Genomic DNA, 16,325 nt, shown 5'->3' on the forward strand with positions numbered 1-16,325 from the left:
ACACGGCCGAGTCAAAGACTGAGAAAATAGTGGATTATAATATCTAACACTTTTTGAGTTGCACAGTGACTCAGATGAAGAGCATTTTTCAACATAAAAGGTCTTACAATAATTACATTTCTAAAGAAAACCAACATTCACATTATAACTTTAAAAAAAAAATCAAATCTTTTTTAAGCTAAAAGATAAATAAATGGCTTTATTAATGTTTTAAGCAAATAACGCCTGGCTAACATGACCAGCCACTGATTTAGTAATAAGTGTAATAAATTACACTTATAAATTCACCACTGTTTTGAGAGCAAACATTGTTATTGACATGAGATGTGGTGGTCAATAACCAGCCAGAAACAGCACAGACATGTTGTTGCATGATGGCTTATTTAACAATTAATTATGACACAAACCATTCAGAAAACAAAGTGTCCATTAAGACAGCAGAGTCAACAGTGTGAGCATGTGATGAAATGTTGGGAGAGAAGTGAGAGGATTTTGAGCTGTTTCAGTCACATGCACAGATGCACAGATGCTGCACAAAGGCAGTGTGACCTCTGAGAGCAATATGCTTGGCTTCAGAGGAGGATTCAGGGTCCTGCTGCCCTTGTGTCTTACTTTTAGCCAGGCGCCGGTGCTGTTTAGAACAAAATATCTGTCATGAAACTGAACAGAGGCTGTATCATCATAGAAAATGAATCATGCACGATGATCCCAGTTATCAATGATCTGAAAACGCATTTAACTTCTGATCATCACTTACATGACTGTTATTTTCAATTTCTAGGCATTATAACCTAATTCTGGGACCTGATTACTGGCTGTGTTTTATTTGTGAGATGCAGTAGGCAGCTAGACAAGTGAATCTACACTCCTGCTCTCAGACCGATGATCCCAGGCCTGATATAATTCACTTTCCACTTTGCAGGCTTCAGTGACAGACGGCCTCAGCCTGGGGATATAAGTGAAAATCTTAACCACTCGAATACTGGTCAGCAAAGGTTTTCTGCTGTTCCTCAGCTGCAGTCATCAGCTGCACCACGAACACATCTGTTCAATATTATCGTCACATTATGCACATTTTTCAGTTTATGCACATAGAAAGGCCCAGTAGTCACATGTTGTGATGAGTCATGCCTGTCATTTGAATAAACTGCATGATGCACTGATAGATAAGATAATAGCAGGATTCAGCAGTCTGTGTTAACCAAATCAAAATGGATATCTTCCAGAGTTACAGTCATCTTTGTGCAAATGTCTCTTTTTGAATTTGCAGACAATCTCTCTCTGTTGAGCTGCAGTGGAAGGACAGTGACTAGAGGAGCAAATTTTGTACTGAAAAGACTCAGTTTGTCTCCTGACGCCTCATATTAGTGTCTGTGAGCAAATTTGGACAAGTGTGACAAATTGGACGGTTGTGTGTAATTACTGCAATGAGCCATGTGAGGATGGAAAGTTACTTGGAAAAGATTCTCCTTCAGCTGCGTTCCTCACTTGGTGGGTCTGTCTCGTGAACATGGTTGAACATCTCTGTTGATTTCTGTCTTTTCTCGTACCACTATGCAATCATCCGCCCTGTCTGTTGAAGGCGAGGAATTTCAAATGAAGCCGACTGTGACAGATGTGCCACCACATAATAGGACCTTCACTCTGTGTTCATTCAGGAACATTTTTTTCTTTAACACCAAGGTTTTCTCTTCCATAGCAGACATGGATATAGAGATTCATCACATAATAACAAGCCACAGTATCTTCCTATCCACTCAACTTCACTTCACTTCCTCTTTAACATTACAATAAGTCAGTGGGAACAGTCATAGCTTTCTGCTGATTTGCCTCAGGAGTGACAAGTTTCTTATTTATTTGTGAGGCAAAAAAGCTTCGCTTGCAACCTTTGCAGGGCTGTTCCTCACTCGCATTTCCTTTAAGACTGAAATTACAGATGTGGTGTGGCAGATGTAATGACTGCAGGTTAAATCACTGGGTACAAATGTGAAGACAACCCCTCCTGACTCATAATCTGCCATCCTTTACGTAATGCAATTTAACAAAGGCCTTAACTTGCACAAATGAGTTTGTGATTGGGCCTGAAAATCTACTTCATAGAGAAATTTGAGCCAAAGCTGCCCCCTAGTGTCAACATGTCCTCCATGCAGTGAGAATTATAGTGGGGATTTACTGAGGACAATCATGATCCATTTAAATTTCCAAATTAATAAGCAAAACAATAATTTGAGAATTTGAGAGGATCCACATCACATCCAGAAGGATTAAACATGCTCAAATCCATGAAGCTCCTGTACAGCAGAAGTCTGACTGATTCCTGTGAAAATGAAGACTCAGTAATATTTATTATTGGGATTTATAATAAGAAAAACATGCAAAAAACATCATCACAGTAGCATCTATGTTAGTGAGAGAGACATGAGCGCGGGACACAGACTATCAGCTGGCGTCTCTCAGTTACAGTCAGTGTGAATTTCTTAAACTGAAATTGTAGATGTGTTAATGAGGAAGAGAAGTCTCAACCATGGCAGACTCACACAAACACACACAAAAGCTGCAATTCCATCTTGTACAAATCAACGTCAGGCAGTTAACACACACAGAGTCAATGTGTTGTTCAGTTACTCCCTTTTAATGCAAAGTAAAACAGGAATATAAAATGATTAAAATCAACATTTGTAGACAGGAGGATCAAATATGACAAGAACATAAACAAAAGAGAAGGTTGCATTTACATTGTGCATTTATAGTATACTGTACATTTCATCATTCTTTTCTATTTTAATCTCAATTTACTCTCTATTACAAACTGGGTTAGTTTAGCTACTGTGTGTCTGTACCAGTACCAGCAGAAAGGAAAACAACAGCCACATAAAATAAAATCCCCCCCCCCCCCAAAAAAAAAACAAAAAAAAAACAAAAAAAAAAAAACATACTGCTTATAATTCTAAAGCTGCTTTGGGATTGTTCAGTGGTTCTTGTTTTTCTTCAACAGATTTCAGTGAAGTGTTGTATCAGTGGAGGTAACCGCCAAAATAAAGTACAGTGATGTAGGCAGGGGAATAGATTTTGTACAAGTTAGAGACTGTATGAAAATTACTAGGGTGGGAGGTGGGGTCAGAGAAGGGGGAGGTCAGGAAAGGTGGTCTGAAATATTAAAGAGTCTTTCATATTTCCAGGCCTTAGTTTCATAGATGTTTAAATTTTTATTTCAAAAGACTGAGCAGTGGTTTATGGGCATCATGGATCATAAAGGTGCAGGTAGTTTAGTGAGTGCTCCTTGTTCTTGAGGTTGCTTTTTGCCTGAGCACCTGATTACCTGGACTGAACCTCAAATCTTTTAAAGTGTGTTCAGACAGAAAGTGAAGGAACGTTCATCATGCTTCATCTGCACAAATCTGATCACTGGACTGTTGATCTGCCCCCAGCCAGTCAATGTAGCAGCTGTATGTTAGCTGTATGTTAGCTACCAACGGACACACAGACCATGTCCTGTGCCTGTCTGTGCTCAGCTCAGCCTCTGACTGAACTCACAGCTCAGCAGTGACTCCAGCTCTTTCTCTTATTTCCCTCCATTTCTCTCCCTTTCCCTCTTTTCTCTGAACATTTATGAAGATTCGTAATGTGTCAGTTTGTTCCTGTTTCGTCTTAATCGTGTCCTTCCTTTTAATCTGTATGTAACTGTGCTGCCTCTAAATTTTATTTTATGTTCTGTCTGAACACACAGTAAAGAGGCTGCCCTTTTTTCCCCACACCTTCACTTTACTCTGAACTTTAACAGATCTACAGTGAACTAAGTGAAGGGAAAATATTACAGTGCTGAGGCCCTTCAGAGCCTCAGAGCTGCTTCCTGTTCCCTAATTCAGCGGCACTGGTAATAACTATTTATTTAGTAACTGTTGGATCAACACAGAGAGCAGCAGTATTCGTCTAAATTGTTGTACCATTATCATATTAAACTTGAAATCAGGGATGATTAGACAGATTAGGAAGGGGGCAATTTTAAAGGGTTATTAACATTTTAAATCATTAAAGTAAAGGTTCAACCTGCCCACAACAATAATTTTCATACAGTCCCATGATACAAATAAAGTTAAACTAGAGACTGTAGAGTGGTGTAAAAGGCAGTAATATTTCTACCACCATCAATAACATGACAAAAAAAAAAAAAAAAAAACCTCAGAAGAAGGAGCCACGTGTCACCTCTTCAGTTAAGCTACATGGATCTAAATCAAAACGTTCTGTTGGCTCAGATCAACACACCTTTCGCTGGTGTTCCCATATTTAGCAGTTACCTGAACAGCAGTCATGTTGCTTTAGCACAACAACAGCATAGCAAAAATCTGACCTCACTGCCGAGAAAAGTATGAAATATAAAAATGTCTGAATCTTTAATGATAGATTTTTTTTTAAGTTGCACAGCATAAGCTTGTCAAGCAAAAGGCTGCAGACTTGGGCAATGTTAGAGACAGCAACCTGAGAGCTGGGGTTCAGTTTCAGTGCTGCACACTTTGTATTCACTAGTGTGTTCTTGCTATTTTAGCATTGAAAAAAAATTATTTAATTAAAAGTAGTAATGGCACAGGAAGTCCATGATCTACTCTGCCTGACCAGAAGCAAGGAAAAACCTGATTATGCCTGTTTAGAAAATTTTGTGAGCGTGGGATTCATCAGTCATTGAATTTTAATGAAATGCTCAATATGACTGAGTAGCCTGACTCATACATTCACTTTTTTTTACATTAAGATTATTTGAATCCACCTTTACACTTAACTTGAAAAGTGACTGTAGTGGATGAACTGATGAGCACAGTCTTAGTGGGATGAAAGGGCGCAGCAGTACATCGGGGCCATTGTTCTCTATTGCACTGAATGTTTTGGCAAGACACCCTTAGGCACAAAGCTCACTAACCAACAGGCAGGTCGTCCCAGCAGCCTACAGACGACTGACAGGCAGGACTCACAAGCATCTGTGTCAGCTTTGTCACTCTACACAGGTGTAATACTGTCTCTATTAGATTTGAAGTGAAGCCTGGGGTCTGACCTTTGAACCCAGTCGTGAGTCCAGTGAGTTCATGAATCAGAAAAAAGCCATGATGAAATTATAGTGCAAATAAGAAAGCAGAGCTTCAAATGATCAGAGACTGGTCACAAGTGCCACGTTTGTTATAAGCAGCAGTGGCAACACCCGAAACTGACGCACAACCGACTGATGCATCGAACACATTAATGCTGGTTAAAAATGGAAGTTTGTTAAAAAATAAATCCTCTGTAGTCATGCCTTTTTCTGATGAGAACCCTGGAATGTATGAAAATATTTTAAGCCTTGTCCTTTACAAATATGTAAATGTATTTTAATTTAGAGCATTTTTGTAAATCTTGAATAGTCACTGTGTTTTGTTTTTTTTTATTTAATGGAAACTGAAAACATTTAAATTAAAACCAAATTCAAGGTTGGGGCATGGCAGCAACACAATCTTGAATCAATTAATGTCACATTCTTGTGAGGAGATAAAGAGAAATGTACTGTAAGATCTATTTTACAACCTTTCATGTTTCTGCACAGTGCAATCATCCAGCCAAGTAAAAGCAGTTTGAAGGAAAGCTTGTGTTAGAAAAACACCCGAGGTGGCTCTCTGCCACAGACTCTACATTCATACACGTGAATTCAAGGTAAAGGCCAAAACAGTGTTTGCAAATGATATTTAAGTGCATCTAACAGGTGAAGTTTGCCCCTCTCTCTAAGCTGTGTAATAAACATCAAAAGAATTAAGTTAAGCACTTAAAAGTCAATTTAATTTTGTGCGTTTTTTAATGACAGAGAGATTCTAATCCATCTTAATGTGGTAAACTCCACCCTGCTGGTGCTGCAAGGTGGTTAAAACAAACACTCAGAATTACCTGCAGCTACAGTCTTAGCCTGGTCTGACTGCTTGTTCCCTCGTAAAAGCCTCTCTCACTCACTCACACACACTCACACACAGGTTCTGAAAAACACTGCAGCGCGTTCTGTCTCGATGCAAACACAAGACATTCACATTCAGACTCTGCTCAAAATTTTTGCAGCGTGTTCACTCAAGCACTCACTGCACAGGTTTGAAGTGCATGCTGGGCTTTAGCTGTCGTCTTCCTCGTTGCACAGGGTCTTCTCTGGATTGGAGGAGCCTACAAAGCGCTGGGAGGCAATGGCTGCTTGGTGGGACATACTCTTCCTCACTATGTCACCTTTCCTCCACAGAGTGATCTCCTGCAACATCACAGTAAAACACTAATGATATACAAGACGGTATAAAGGCACGTACCAGTGGTGGTCTCTCACATCTACCCGATCATGTTCAACTGCACTTAAATGAATGTTTGACTTCACTGGTCAACAGTAAGCATGGTTAATGATTACATTAATATAATGATCATTCATTTTCATTATCTACTATTCTGCTGATTATATTAAACCCAATCATATTTAAAGGAGAAGTTCAACATATTGGTAGTTCAATGAGGAGGTAAATACCACCCTGTTGTCTGTACACTACATATAAAGCTACAACCAGAAGCTACAACCAGCACAGTGACTGGAAACAGGGAATGAAAACTAATGATTAACTGATGAACTTTATTTTCTGTTGATTGATTAATCAGTTAAGTGAATTGTTGCAGCTCTAGTTGTAACTGTATAATGTGCACAGAGGGCTGGGAAGATGCTAACTTTGAAGGAATCCATACATCTGATGAAAAATATTTTTTTACACTATTAAAAAATGTTTTAATTGTTCTATCCCTGCAATTCCTGTTTGTCTTCACTGTCATATGCAATAAAGGCATAGAAATGCCCAAAACATAACTTAAACCAGAGAGGTCAAAATTGAAGCAGCAGAGGTCAGAAAAATCCCTCCAGAGGCATCGAGAACATTATACAATGATTTTCCTCTCCTCGTGATGAGTAAAATGGATTTCTGGAGTAAAATTGATGGAATGCCCCTTTAATATTCAAATGTGTCTATCACAGCTTTGAAGTGTACAGATGAGCAACAAAATATTTATAGTCCCTATGACTAAGCACAGAAAAAAAGAGAGAATCCAAAGAACTAAATGAACGACCAGCAGGTGGAACTGCGTGAGGCTCTGTGAATCTGTGTGGGGCTGTGTGGGGCTGCGTGGGGCCGCATGGGGCCGCGTGGGGCCGCGTGGGGCTCTGTGAATCTGCGTGGGGCTGCGTGGGGCCGCGTGGGGCCGCGTGGGGCCGCGTGGGGCCGCATGAGGCCGCATGAGGCCGCATGAGGCCGCGTGAGGCCGCGTGAGGCTCTGTGAATCTGTGTGAGGCCGTGTGGGGCTCTGTGAATCTGTGTGGGGCTGCGTGGGGCTGCGTGGGGCTGCGTGGGGCTGCGTGGGGCCGCGTGGGGCCGCGTGGGGCCGCGTGGGGCCGCGTGGGGCCGCGTGGGGCTCTGTGAATCTGTGTGGGGCTGCGTGGGGCCGCGTGGGGCCGCGTGGGGCCGCATGAGGCCGCATGAGGCCGCATGAGGCCGCATGAGGCCGCATGAGGCCGCGTGAGGCTCTGTGAATCTGTGTGAGGCCGTGTGGGGCTCTGTGAATCTGTGTGGGGGTGCATGGGGCTGCGTGGGGCCACGTGGGGCCACGTGGGGCCACGTGGGGCTCTGTGGGGCCGCGTGGGGCTCTGTGAATCTGTGTGGGGCTGCGTGGGGCCGCGTGGGGCCGCGTGGGGCCGCATGGGGCCGCGTGGGGCTCTGTGAATCTGTGTGGGGCTGCGTGGGGCTGCGTGGGGCTGCGTGGGGCTGCGTGGGGCTGCGTGGGGCCGCGTGGGGCTCTGTGAATCTGTGTGGAGCTGCGTGGGGCCGCGTGGGGCCGCGTGGGGCCGCGTGGGGCTCTGTGAATCTGTGTGGGGCCGTGTGGGGCTCTGTGAATCTGTGTGGGGGTGCATGGGGGTGCGTGGGGCCGCGTGGGGCCGCATGGGGCTGCATGAATCTGCGTGGGGCCGCGTGGGGCCGCATGGGGCCGCGTGGGGCCGCATGGGGCCGCATGGGGCCGCATGGGGCCGCATGGGGCTCTGTGAATCTGCGTGGGGCTGCGTGGGGCTGCGTGGGGCTGCGTGGGGCTGCGTGGGGCTCTGTGAATCTGTGTGGGGCTGTGTGGGGCTGCGTGGGGCTGCGTGGGGCTGCGTGGGGCTGCGTGGGGCTGCGTGGGGCTGCGTGGGGCTGCGTGAGTCTGTGGTTCAGTATGTGTACCTGCTGCTTGAAATAGCGTCGTTCCTCCTCATCGATGAGGACCAGGTTGAGGTAGTACCGCACAGAAAACTTCTTGTTAATGTCCCTCATGGTGGGTGTCATCTCATATCCTGCCAGAAAGAGCCTGATGGGGATGGACTCTCCTGCAGCACAAGAGGTCAGAGGTCAGACAGCAGAATTAGCTTGAAACAAACGAACTCAAACAACCTCACAGCAGAAACACTACAGACAGTAGAAGCACTCAGCAATACCTCTGACTGGGGCACCATCCATGATTTCGTACTTGGCCATGGTGTCGTTCTCATGGTAGACGTTGGGTCCTGTGCCAGTCGTCTCCCGCTTGATGATATCAATCTCCATATGTCTGATCTTAATCCTCACCAGCAGAAAATAAATCTTCCCTACAATCACATCTTTCAGGTGATACCTGCAAGCAAGTGGCACAAGCAGTCAAAACCAAACACTCCTTTTCTCACTCACAGGTACAATTAACATGAACAGGTACAATTCTGATCTGTTACTTTAGTAGTTTAAACAACTCATACTTGGATTTATTGTACTCAAACTCTATGTGTAGACAGTCCTCAATCCCCACTTCCATCTTAATGGAGGAGTTGAGCTCAGGGTAGGTGCTGAGGGTGTGAACCACAATGTCCAGCTCTTTGCTAATGTCGTTCAGTCTCCGGCTCACTGTCGCCCTCAGAAAGTAGCTGGAAGAAAACGCAAAAATGAGCTCACAGACCCTCTGAAACAAGACTGTAACGCTAAAACCAGTGAGCGACATGTGATGTTGTACTGCTCAATACACACCAGAAAAAATAAATGAGCTGGAATGGAAAGTAAACTTGATATTCTGAGATTGTTATGTTTAGGATTAGTGTTGAGCATTACCAAATATATATATACAGACATACACTTATTTGCTTTCTTGCTGAGAGTTAGCAAAGAATATTGATACCTCTTGTATCTGTCTAAATATGAAGCTACAAAAAGCAGTTGGTTAGCTTAGCATGAAGCAGGGGGACACAGCTAGGCTGGCTCTGCCAAATCGTAACAAAATCCATCAACCAGTACCTATAACGCTCACTAATTCACATATTGTGTCTAATTTTTTTAAATCTTTATAAAACAATCTATTAAAAACACGAAATTGTGGTTTAATGAGTGGTGACCAAGAAACGGTCCTGTATATAAGCCCCCACATAACCAACTAACCCTGCAAGAAAACAAATAGGTGCATTTCCCAAAATGTCAAACTATTGCTTTAATATCAGCATTTTAGCATGTTCCATGCTAACTTCACCTCTGGTATGTTAACATGCTAGCAGTAACATAAGGACATTAACATGTGTATAGATACATTCATTCCTGTGTGATGTGTGGTGTCATGATCTGAAATGTTGGCCATGTATAAAACAAAGAAATGACGGCTAATGAAGTCCCACTGGTTTTACTCAAATGCAGAAAAAAGCAATGAGGACACATTTGTTGTTATTTTCAGTTACATGCAACAAGCCTTCAGCGGTTTGTAGGGATACGGCAAAACCAAAGACACATTTGAGTTTGATTTAATTAAGAAAACCTTTGTCTACCAACATAACTGTTGCCATTATGTTTAGAGCAATTTAAAAAAGGGTAACCATTGCGATTACCTCATGCACACCATGCACACACAGCAGAGCTCACCGTAATTTGACGTTCTGACCAGTGTAAGACTCGTAGGGTTTCTCCACATGTGTGAACTCGAAGTCAAATGTCTGTGACTGTGTGAGCTCCCCGGGCCGAGCCAAGTCTTTTACAAGAGACACAAACTCATGGTGGTTTCCTCTGTCATAGTAGAGCTCTGGAAAAGACACATCGACAGCATCAGACCGCGGCAGTGCAGTAATTTCACATGGTCTGAGTAAGAGTTTGAGCTTTTCTTCTCAAGCTGACAGCTGCAAACAGCCAGGATTTGATTTTATGACTGTAACAGCTTTGTCTTGACTATTGTTGATGTCCAATGTCTCTCAGCTGTTTTAGGCTGGAACATCATTCAGAGACAGAAAATAATGTATGATGTAAGAAATTCTCCCTTCCAGAGTTTTTCTCCTCATTTGGAGACAGATGGTGGTGAGAAGAAAAAGGGGAACAGGAGGGGTGCAGCAGCAAAGGAAGCACTCAAAATGCACTCATGGTAAAAATGTGTCTAACAAGGATCAAGTAAGAGGAACTTCTTACCACTGCTGCAAAGTGCACATTTCACGAAAACTGTAAAGACTGCATTTTAATAACTTATGAAAGACTAGAAAATAAACTAGAAAACTATGTATGGGTGAAAATGCAGAGGCACTGTGTCGAGAGTTATCTTTTCTTAGTGAAGCAGGCCCTGTGGCTGCCTTTACACAGTGCAACCTTTGTGGATTTAGACTTTAAACAAAATGTTTACTGTTTTGCAGAAGTCCACCATGTTGAGCTGACTCATTCTCTAAGGATATACTCCCTCACTTTGTTTTAGTGTCCTGACACTAAATCAAGGTATGTATTATAATGATTAGGTGACTAATTTTACATGGTACAACCTGTACAAGTATGCAGATCCAAACCATTTCATATACTGTACATTAATAGCTGAAAACCCATCATGTAAATAGTTTTTATCACTGGTTTTTGAGAGAGTCTCATATCATCCTATTATTTTGACTATGCTGCTGGTTGATGTCACTGAACACAGAGGGAACTGGTGAGAGTCATCTTCAGGGTCATGTGGCTAAGTGTCAGTTCTTAAAGCTTCACCGGCTTCTAGTGGAGGATCAGCATGACATATTCAACTAAATACTGTTTATAGGATTTTATGTGGGAGTGCTTCCAGCTACTGTAATTAAGGAGGAATCAAATCCTGCTGTCTTGAAAGCAAAGGATAAACAATGGCTGTAGATCGTCCTCCCTGACAGAAAGTGGACATCTTCATACCTTTTACAATAGTTTGTTTACCTTTTTTAGTGAAAATGCTTTTTTATCTTGACTGCTCTCTGAAAGGTTTTTATTAGTTATTTGCTCATATACATTTTCCATTTTGTCAGTTGTTATGGTCTGCAATATCAGACACCTATCAGTGTTACATTTTTATATATTATCAAGGAGTTATTTTTACCAACACATCAAAATGTAAACATTATCTCAATGTTGATGCTCTTGAAGATGGAGCCAATTTTTCATTACTTTATATACTATAGGGCTGTTTATCTGTTACAATTACTTATACTGTAGAAGCTCATTACAGGGCCACTTAGGAGATAAATTCTGCACTGCAGAACCAACGCGCTCTTGCCTCTTTCCAAATACTTTTGCTTGTTTACTGAGTTTGATTATTTAGATTTGTTTTTTGTCTTTTGCAGCTGAGCACAGCACCCTACATTTTGAGCAAGTTAGCTATAAAATGTAAGCTCATGATAGGTTTTTCATAGAAAATCCTAATTTAAAAAGTTTTTAAAAAACGAATTACTATAGCTGTCAGATAAATGTAGTGGATATTTAATTACTGTAAGTAGCTGCACTCTGTTACATCCCCCTACGCATAATTCAACTTCAGTTACACACAACACCAGTTTCTTGTGACAACCCTCCAACCACAGTGGTTTATCATCATTTGTAATGCTCAGATTCAGTTTGGTAACACATCGGCAACTTTCATTTTCAACCTGTTACCATCTGCGTTATGTGCAATCTGGACGTTTAAGTGCAAAGTCTTACTTAATAAGAAAATTACAGCTCTGAAGTGATAGAGGAGATCAACATTTTAAACAGCGGGGGTCAAAGGTCAATGAGACATCCAGCCAATGGCCGCTGTGTCAGCTGACGTTAGCTTACATCTGTGTCTGTCACGGGACCGACGGTTGCCGCTGGCACTTGTTATGACAGCACAGCACAGCGAGGTCAAAGAGCCCCTGGCCGGACTCTTTAGCGCTAATGACCGGTGTGGTCAGCGCCTGGAGCTAGCTACCAACCCCTCCTGTCACACTCTGGCTACTTCTGTCAGCGGGCTCGCTGTGAGACGCAGGCCCGCCAGCCGCTCACCTATCTGGCCGATAAACTCAATCTTGATGCCGTTGTGCTCCAGCCTCTTTCCGGGGTATTTGAGCGTTACGTTGACTTTCCCCGACACCGTTTCTCCGTCGTAGAAGAGAAAATATTTGTCCTTCCGGCCGTCTTCGCTTTTGTGCTCAGCTTTCTTCCTCGTCTCGGCGTCATTCAGAACTATGTCGATGTCCGCGCTTTGACCGAAGCCGAAGAAGCTCATGGCTGCTGCTCGCTGAGGCTCAGTCCTGGATGCTGCTGGGGAAGGCGCCTCCCGTCGTGTGGCCCGGAGATGTGCGCTGCGAACAGCTTCCCAGATTACTCAGGAGTTGGACTTACAACCGGCTGACTGCGCATGCGTCGACAGTCATGTGAAGCAAAGCTGTATTTACCAGATTAATTTTTCTTTTTCTTTTTCTTTTCTCTCTAAACTTTTGATATAAACTCTCCATCGCTGCTGAACCTGCGCAACAATACGTGTTTGAATGGGACTGTTTGAAAACTGGTCTTTGCCCGTCTGCACTTTTTTGGCGCAGTATCAACAGGCGGAAGAAACCAGGAACCCTGGCTCTGAGGTTTGTGCTGCCCGGAGTACAGACTGCCAGGTATCTACAGTGATACTGCCAGTCCATTTTGGCCCCTGTCGACTTTAAAATTAAGCAACATATCCACTGTCTCAATCATTTAAAAATCAGGGACATGTGAAAGGTGAAAACTTTTAGTTAACAGAATATTTACCTTTGTTATCTTAAGACCCCTCTCATTTATTTTGGAGCCTCATGGGGAGTCTGACCTCCATGCCAGGAACCACTGCACTGCAGTCCATAATCCTTCTGCCCTTTCTGTTGACAGCACTGTGCTTGCTGATTTATAAAAATAACAAGGACTTCAACTCAAAATAAGTAAATCAGCACAGACACAATGAAAAGGTTAAAAACTAAAGAATATTGCGGGGTGTGTATACCAACAGAAACAGGACCGTAAGCTTTATGACATTGTGCATTTTGGGATTTATTTTGCTTTATTTTGTTTCATTCTGTTACATACACTTCTACATCATTTTGTGTAGTCAAATGTATTATAGTTGATCTCTGTAAGTCTATGATTGTCAAGAGCTGTAAATTAACTTATAATGAATAATAAATATCAATAAAAGTATCCACTGTGTTGATTTGTTCTATTTATTAAAATGTAAGCCTAAACTAATGACTCTAAGAACAAAATAATTCTTCCTGTTGTTCTTGAAGAACCTCACATTCAATCAGTATGACAGTATCAGAAGTCTTATTCCCATTTATCATGCTGTGCCTGGCATCTGCTTCCCTGAAACAGAGTGTGGGCCAGGCGCACATAACCTACAGACAAAATGTTTTTAGTTAAAAGTTGTAATGATATTTCTTGTGATCAGCATCCTAAACCCCCTGCAGGTATGTGGAGCTATGCTTCTCTCACTCTAACACAGGCATTATCATCTACTATAAGTGTAAACTGGGATAAAGAGAAATCAAACAATGATTCTTATATACAACAATATCATCCACCACCCCTCATATGACACTCATTAGATAAACAGAAGTGACTTAAACAATGGGTCATGTGGGATGTTAAAGTTATATTGATTCCATTCTAGATTAGGATTACATGTGGTTAGATCTTAGAAATATACATTACCAACATTAAGAAACAAATTTCACTTGTGCCAATTAATCAGAAGTCCTGATAACTCATCTTTATCTTCAATTCATTTCAATGTGAGAAAATTCAGATCGCTTGTGAATTAGAACACCAACTTTCAGAGTTCACATCTTTATTTTATACCAGACTGTTTTACAGCATAAAATATCTGATCAGTTATATTAAATCAACGTGTTTTATCAGTTAGTTCTCACATTTTGAATCTATAATCATTGTTTTGTATGAAGAGTTGACTGGCTGTCCAAGTGATTGTTCAATAAACCAAACACAGTCAGTTGTTTAGATTGAACCTAACACTAAAGGTGAACAACCTTACAGGGAACACCTAAGAAAAGAAGATGAACAAGTTTAGACCTAAAACATTGTGGTTACATTATTGTTTCACTTGAACCAGTGTAGTGTCTCCTGTTTCTGAGTTTGTATGTGAAAGCTGGGACACGAATGTTTCCAACTGGAGAAGTTCCTTTGTCCAAGAGAAAACAAATCGAGTCTGCCTGTGTGGCTGTCCACTGATAGACGACCAAACACCGGTTCATGAGAAGCAGCTTAGTTTTGACTGGTCGGCTGGTTGCAGGAAAAAAAAAGAACAGGAAATCAGTGAGTCGCTCAGTGAGTCAGTCAGTCAGCAAGTCATTTACACAGCCGGTCTCTGCAGTTATTAGAAATTATTATTAATGTGACCCAGAATCTGGTTTCACCTGACTGAGCATATTCAGTATTAAAATACTAAACTGGACTCAGTGCACAGTGAGCAGCAGCAGCAGCAGCTTCTTTATTTTTACCAACTCCGTGTGACAACCTTACTGCAACTGTCAGGGGACAATCGAGCTCAGAAGTACACCTGCACAAGGCTAAGCAATGAGTGTAGACAGTCCTCCTGACACAGAGTGGAGATCTTCTGCTTCGCTGATATGGTTTCATAACTGTTGTCTTTAATGCCATGTTTAAATCTCGTCTGCTTCCTCACAGGTGTTTATCAGCTATGTGCTCATATGATCACGTTTTCTATTTCTTTAGTTGGTATTTCCATAATGTCAGACGTCTTGACAAAGACTGGTGGACTGTGGTAACTGTCACAATAACGTCGTCACAGTAACACAGAGGGCGAGCATGGAAAAATAAATCACTTAATATGTTGTCATGTTGTCAATGAGCCAAAACTATTGTTACTGTGTAAATAATCGTCGAAGCATCTTCCAACTTTATCTACTTCCCAACATCTTTTTCTCTTTCTGTTTTCATCTCAATTTACTGACTGATGATGAAAAACTGCTGATAAAAAACGCTTGACAGCATCTTGTACGAGTTTAGTGTTCACGGTTTTAATAGATCACAGCACAGCTCAGTTCAGCACAGTCTGGAACTGTAACAATAAATGCATATTATTGTAAATGTAGTTGCGCCCCCTTTAGCTCAAGCCAGTGAAACACTGTTGTGATGACACAGCTGCTCCACTGGAGGGCAGAGCTGAATCACCACAGCAGACACATCAACCTGTCCGCTCAGAAAGTGTTTGTGTCATCAATCACTATTTGAATTTTCTATGTCAGAATAAAACTTCATCAACATTATAACCACTGTGAATTTTTCTGTTTACCCCTCATTTTAATTACTGATAATATTGATGGAAAACTTCTGAAAATTTAAAAAGCTTTTCACTAGTGCAGTGTTTGTGTTTTGTACAAATGTGACTGATCAAAATTATATTAAATTATACGTCACTATTCAGCCATGTTTTACACACACACACACACACACACACACACACACACACACACACACACACACACACACACACACACACACACGTCCTCTGACACCATAATAGTATATCAGTTGTTTATAGAGGATGAAACAGTTGCCACAGATTGTGTGTGTGTGTGTGTGTGTGTCAGCTCATTACGAGGCTCCTCTGGGAACTGATTGTTTAACTGTGTAATTAGTTCTTGTGACTTGAGAAAATAAGATAATGATTCGTCCTTTTGTGAGTAGTTTGTGATCAGACTTGACAACAGTTAAACGACTCCCCTCAGGCTTTTATTTTGTATGAATCAAACCGTAACAATGTTCTTTCATAACACTGACTCACTTTAGAGACAGAAAAAAAAAAACCCCAAAAATGTCCCACAGCAGCATGCTGGGACATCTGAGTGTCACACTCTACAACTCTTTCTCATGTTTGGACCAATGACGTTTACTCTTCTAACAAGCTGAGCTCCTCTATCTGTCCTGACATGGCTGAAACCAATTACTTACAGTGTGTGGGGCTGAGAGCAGGAGGTGCAGCTGCAGCTCAGACAAATGTCTTGTCAACGTGTCAGTTCATCACATCAC

General features: G+C 41.9%; 1 protein-coding gene across 1 annotated transcript; it reads right to left on the bottom strand.

Annotated features, from left to right (window-relative positions):
- Positions 1-2,611: 2,611 nt before the first annotated feature.
- Positions 2,612-12,595, bottom strand: vps26bl (vacuolar protein sorting 26 homolog B, like). The gene is made up of 6 exons (XM_071460794.1): positions 12,297-12,595; positions 9,927-10,083; positions 8,786-8,950; positions 8,492-8,667; positions 8,241-8,383; positions 2,612-6,247 (listed from the first exon to the last, which is right to left on the bottom strand). The coding sequence occupies exons 1-6, from the start codon at positions 12,517-12,519 to the stop codon at positions 6,116-6,118; spliced, it is 996 nt and encodes a 331-aa protein (XP_071316895.1). The 5' UTR covers positions 12,520-12,595; the 3' UTR covers positions 2,612-6,115.
- Positions 12,596-16,325: the final 3,730 nt, after the last annotated feature.

The sequence above is a fragment of the Trachinotus anak genome, unplaced genomic scaffold, assembly GCF_046630095.1.
Source record: "Trachinotus anak isolate AG129_WGS33_773 ecotype Australia unplaced genomic scaffold, CSIRO_AGI_Tana_v1 ptg000024l, whole genome shotgun sequence".
NCBI classification, from domain to species: Eukaryota; Metazoa; Chordata; class Actinopteri; order Carangiformes; family Carangidae; genus Trachinotus; species Trachinotus anak.

What these genes read in the sequence shown, in the direction of transcription:
- vps26bl (XM_071460794.1), bottom strand. Translation starts at nt 12,519, where the DNA reads ATGAGCTTCTTCGGCTTCGGTCAAAGCGCGGACATCGACATAGTTCTG. An exon ending in GGTCAGAACGTCAAATTACG is followed by an intron (nt 8,951 to 9,926) that starts GTGAGCTCTGCT and finishes GTTTTCTTCCAG; the next exon opens with CTACTTTCTGAGGGCGACAG. An exon ending in TTTGAGTACAATAAATCCAA is followed by an intron (nt 8,668 to 8,785) that starts GTATGAGTTGTT and finishes ACTTGCTTGCAG; the next exon opens with GTATCACCTGAAAGATGTGA.